This window comes from Trichoplusia ni, chromosome 4, assembly GCF_003590095.1.
Source record: "Trichoplusia ni isolate ovarian cell line Hi5 chromosome 4, tn1, whole genome shotgun sequence".
Taxonomy (NCBI): Eukaryota; Metazoa; Arthropoda; class Insecta; order Lepidoptera; family Noctuidae; genus Trichoplusia; species Trichoplusia ni.
Genome location: NC_039481.1, coordinates 6,676,012 through 6,681,719, shown reverse-complemented (window position 1 = coordinate 6,681,719; position 5,708 = coordinate 6,676,012). Strand labels below are relative to the sequence as shown.

The window sequence follows — 5,708 nt, the reverse complement described above, 5'->3', positions numbered from 1 at the left end:
TACCGTAATGTTGATAGAATATAATAACATTTTTACAGATAAATCTGTTGACAGTCTTTAGATATCATGATGTTGGAGCTGATTGTGTTATGACTAAAACCCTACTTCGTGAAACATCTGTTCATAGAAATAAATACTTTTGGACTATTCTTTCATCTCTTAATTGTATCAAAAATTACATATTATTTGATAAAAATATGGACTATTTTTTGTAGCTCCCCCAGGGAGTGTGTCAAAGAGAATGAACATTTTTTATATGTTAACAGGTACGAGAAAATAGATGCAATAGGATTGTAGTAAGTTAAAGTGAAGACAGGCATGTAAATTAAAGCATTGTGCTAAAAAAAAGTAAATTTAATTCAGAATTGACTTCTTTATCTACCAGTTATTAATTCAAACTGACATGGATAATGTATTTATAGAAATAATATTATTATCAATTGATTGTCAAAATTTATTTCATGTACTTACTTACAAATATACAATTTTCAAAAATACTGTTGAGAAGTTGTTTGTTAGGAACATTTTAATTCTACTTTTGTTAAATACAAAGGCAAATATCATACATACTAAAATTACACCTATTGTACTTATTCAACTACTCAGATTTTATTTTACAAAACATTTGCTTATTTATAGCAGTATAATCTTCTTTTTGAATACAAAGATTACCATCAGTAAGAAATTGTGGAAGCAAGAAGCTCCCATACCCCCTGTAGTGCACCACCTTGCTTTCCCAACTGCAAAAATCTTTCTCTATGGCAGTGGTGCCTGCCAATCATTTTGTTGGAAATTATTGTAACCTGTCATCCATTTACTCTATTAAAACATTCTTATTTTTCTTAAATGTGATGAATTTAAGGTAGTCAACCCTATACAATCTGAGTCAAAAAGTCAACATACCATAAACTAACACCAGGATCGGTAGGTATGAAACTTTTTCTTAAAAGCTAATGAGATTGGTTCAAAAATTCTTAATATCATACAGAAACCAATCACATCCATTATGAACATTTTTCTTTATACATTACTGTGACAATCTAATTTCTTAAAGATACACTATGATTATTATAGGTATCATCTACTACTATCTTTGGGGTGCAGGCTTTGGTTTCGGCATTTTTACTAACAAAGCTTGGATCTCTTTCTTCTCATCATAACTTTTCCACATTTCATATAAATTTATTATTGACCTCACTATCTCCTGGATCTGAAAAAAAAGTTAGTATCATAAAGACAGTATTCATGATATATTAAAATTGGTGTACAAGTAAGCATTACAGTAAATGCACAAATTAGTTTGTTTAAAAAAGCTCCAGGAAACGTGTTACAAAAAATGGAGTCCAGGTAATGTGTCCAGTGCTTTATTTTACATAAAAAGAACCCTAGCTTTATAGATAATGTTATTAATGTTTTATTTAAAAACTTGTGTTGCAAGGAGTTTCACAAATATTAAAGACACTTGAACACACCCAGAATCAGCCATGCATTTGTGAAACACAAAGACTTGTTGGTTACAGTGGGTTTGTTGTGGACAATGATCTATACCACTTGTATATATGATTCTAGTAAGACTGGAAGCTAACTATTTGTGTTTTTTAACTTACTTTGTCCATATCTACATTCAGTTCAGCAAACCAGGGCTTGAGGTTTTCTTTTCCAAGCATCACACAGGCTATGTGTAGAGAGGCTATAGCAATCTAAAAAACATAAGATTCAATATAAATGTATGTAATAAAAACGAAATTTTAACACAGCTTCTAATATTGAATAAGTTAGTACCTGATATGGTGGGTAGAGTAAACTGACATCAGTCCTTAGGGAATCATTGACGATTCTCCACGCGTATGTCAACAATTGATCGTCTTGCCCTATATCTTGTACAAACAGCAGTAAAGGCCTGTATGGCTGGTATACAATCAAACAGCAATCCAAATTCTCCAACAGATAAAACTCGCACTCCAGAATATGGTTAGTTCTGTACGGAAACTCTTGCTGTCCGTATGCATAACTAAATTTATTTTTGATCACCGTTTGGCATGTTGTTATTAGTCTTGAATTTGATATAACACCGAATTCTTCAACCTTGGAAGCGAGGAACACACATGTCGGTGCTAAAAGCAACGGGTCTATACATTTCAACGAATTTCTTGCATAAAATCTCTTGAAGTACACTGTGGCAGTTGCTATAACTTGTTGACGAAGCTTTAACTGTTCTCCTAAAACCTGAATTATGCTTGCGAAGAAGTTGAATATTTTCTGATATTCTTCTTCTGTCAATATAGCTAAATCGAGTTGACGATCTCGTACGAGATCCTGTTTATCTAATATCCATTGCTGGTGGTGAGAACTTTGCCAAAAATTACCAGCCATCGTAAATTATTCTAAATAACTCTCAGGTAAAGCCTAAATAAATATTCTGTCACCACAACGCGCACTGTCAGTGACAGTCAATCCTGTCATAGACACAATCATAGGTTAAACAAAGATTTTTAATATATTACCTGTATACTCATGGAGTATATTATGTAACATTGATAGAAAAACTAAACAAATTCTACCAACATATAACAAGAATGAAGTCCAATCGTTTAGAATAATCTTAATACAGGATAAAACTATTTTTTCATTTCATTCCTTTCAAAACTATTGTGTGGGTATTAAGGTGCGGGCTAATAGAGCAAGAGCCCGTGAACCCCAGACCTTCGTTATTTTATAAAAGCTGAAAGTTTGTCAGCGCATACTCCCAACCCAGGTAAGAACGATGGACCATTATGAAGTTTGGGTTATAGTGGCTTAGGCAGGTAAACGGTACTAAAGGTGTGTAAAATACCGATCTAAATTCGTCAAATAATAAAGTGCGATTTTTTGATATTATCTTCAGAATATTATAAAAAAACCCCCTTTTTCATTGCCAGACACTTCACATCGTGGCAACCCCTTGCCAGACACCCTTAATGTTCATGAAATTATAGTTTAACTTACGTTATAGTATAAAAGCTGATTTTTATATATAATACTTGGGTAATAAGTAGATGATGTTTCGTCATTAGCCAGACATTTTTTATAGTTCCAACCCCTTGCCAGACAAGCATGTAGGGTAGCTGTAGGAGCGAGCGCGAGGCAGTATGTATATAAGTGGGTGCGAGTGAGATGCGTTTGTATTGTTTAGTATTTAATACATGCTTACATCAACTAAAACAATAATATGTGCTATCTTCAATTATTATTAATTAAATATTCGTTATAAATGATAAGAATGATATTAATTATATCATTACTTACGTTAAAGTGTAATAGCTGATTTCTATATATAATATTTGGGTAATAATTAGATGATGTTTCCTTATTAGCCAGACATTTTTTATAGTTCTAACCCCTTGCCAGACAAACATTGTATGTCTTAAGAAGAGATTTGTGATTAGAATGACTCATGCAAATAAACTTTTTGGCGCAGATTTATTTAACTAATAATCTATGTAAATTTTAAAAACATCTTAAGGAAAGACATTCGATGCTACAATTACCTTAAATTGTTAAAAATTTGAGAATTTTTTGGTTCTGAGGTAAAATATTTTTTCATTAGCCCTGTGAATGATTTGTAACATTCCCTGTGATAGCCACCCTCTGTGTATTCACGTGGAAAAATGATGTCATTGTACTTAAGGTTATGTTTTTTTCGCAATTTTAAAATTAATTCACATTTTTTCAATGTCTCGTCAGAAAATAATGTTATTTTGCCACTACTTTTGTTGCAAATAACACAAATTAATGTATCACCCATGACTTATTTTTAATACAAAATCACTTTTATTTAAAAAGTCACATAAACAAATTGTAAACATATATCTACGTATCATACTATATTATATTATTTTAGCTGATGTAAACATGTACTGAGTACTAAACAATACATGCGCAGTATAAGTTTATATAATAATATGTATAATTTAAGTTTTTTTATAAGTTTATATAATAATACGTATAATTTAAGTTTTTTTTATAAGTTTATATACTTTTGATCTCGCAGACAAACAGTGTGTACTGTTTTGTGAGACACTGTACTATGTCATAAGTATAACGTGTACCTGTGTTAACTGAATAAATAAATAAAAAAAAGTAGAAATAACAACTGCGCAGTGAGGTATCGCGGTAGACTTAACTCGCCATCTCACTCGCACTCACTCATATACATACTGCCTCGCGCTCGCTCCTACAGCTACCCTACATGCTTGTCTGGCAAGGGGTTGGAACTATAAAAAATGTCTGGCTAATGACGAAACATCATCTACTTATTACCCAAGTATTATATATAAAAATCAGCTTTTATACTATAACGTAAGTTAAACTATAATTTCATGAACATTAAGGGTGTCTGGCAAGGGGTTGCCACGATGTGAAGTGTCTGGCAATGAAAAAGGGGGTTTTATATAATATTCTGAAGATAATATCAAAAAATCGCACTTTATTATTTGACGAATTTAGATCGGTATTTTACACACCTTTAGTACCGTTTACCTGCCTAAGCCACTATAACCCAAACTTCATAATGGTCCATCGTTCTTACCTGGGTTGGGAGTATGCGCTGACAAACTTTCAGCTTTTATAAAATAACGAAGGTCTGGGGTTCACGGGCTCTTAGACCATAATGCAGCCGCTCGACGCTCGTTTGCAGCGACAAATCTGGTCACGTGACCCCATTTAAAACTTTAGACAACTCTGTGTGTCATGCTGCACTCTTGGATTAAGCTTGGATTGGATTGTGACGGATTTTAATGACAAATAGACGTCACTTGGCTAATAACGTGTTGTATAATAACGTTTAACTACTGGTACGTTTATTATTATTACGTTGCATTTCTAATGGACCCTAACCTCTTCGGGGCAGGAAGCGGGTAGTTTCAGACTCTTACTGACTGAACCTAAACACCGTCAACGTGCAACGTTTCCTGCATGTAATCGGATCTCGGAAATGCATATCGCACACTACTTGTCTCCATGTTACACTTGACAGTGACAAAGATAATGTCGTTTTTTAATCAATCGTATGGACGGTCGATTATAGTTTATTACACAAGTATTTATACACTTTAAGTCACAGTGTTCAGTTTGTTATGTTTATTGATCTTCAAGAGCACATTTACATTCATTAATCGTCTCTCCAGGATAGGATCTTGAATTACGGGTTTCGTTAGCTGACTGACGTTTATCTTTTCATATAATCCTTTTAAAATATTCCCTTTTCTTATCCCTGCCCCTCTCAATGTTTAAAAATTGACAAAACCTCTCTGTAACCGTTAGTGTTATATAAACATTCTCCTAGATTTTAAATATTTTACGGTAATGCATGATTTGAACTGATGCTATAAAAAGTTAGTGGACGAATAATTGATGTCTACATTATTGACTTAGATAGGTAGATACATCAAAAGCTTACCTACCTGCAATTTGTTTAAATTCGAATGCGAGTGTATATGTATCTTCACTTGATCTTTCTTGCTCTGCTTATTGTGTTAGGCGTTCGGGATCGTATTTTGAAAATTATAAATTCCTATTTGTTTTGCCTTCATGCCAAGCACTGGGAGAAAAATACTCTGATAAATTGAGAGCAGGTTCCCGAGGTGCGTTCTTTATCTATTTCTATATAAATGATATAATATATAAAAAATAAAATACATAATATATATAAATCTTTTTTTTGTTCGAAA

General features: G+C 32.7%; 1 protein-coding gene across 1 annotated transcript; it reads right to left on the bottom strand.

Moving 5' to 3' along the window:
- On the bottom strand, positions 1-2,538 carry LOC113492753 (cyclin-C). Its single transcript, XM_026870401.1, has 3 exons — positions 1,783-2,538; positions 1,608-1,700; positions 1-1,210 (listed from the first exon to the last, which is right to left on the bottom strand). The coding sequence occupies exons 1-3, from the start codon at positions 2,371-2,373 to the stop codon at positions 1,088-1,090; spliced, it is 807 nt and encodes a 268-aa protein (XP_026726202.1). The 5' UTR covers positions 2,374-2,538; the 3' UTR covers positions 1-1,087.
- Between the last annotated feature and the right edge of the window lie 3,170 nt (positions 2,539-5,708).

Bases quoted from the DNA above. Each gene is read 5' to 3' on its own strand.
- LOC113492753 (XM_026870401.1), bottom strand. From the start codon at position 2,373: ATGGCTGGTAATTTTTGGCAAAGTTCTCACCACCAGCAATGGATATTA. The intron at 1,701-1,782 runs GTACTAACTTAT...TATGTTTTTTAG, and splicing joins TACTCTACCCACCATATCAG to ATTGCTATAGCCTCTCTACA. The intron at 1,211-1,607 runs GTAAGTTAAAAA...CTTTTTTTTCAG, and splicing joins TGAATGTAGATATGGACAAA to ATCCAGGAGATAGTGAGGTC.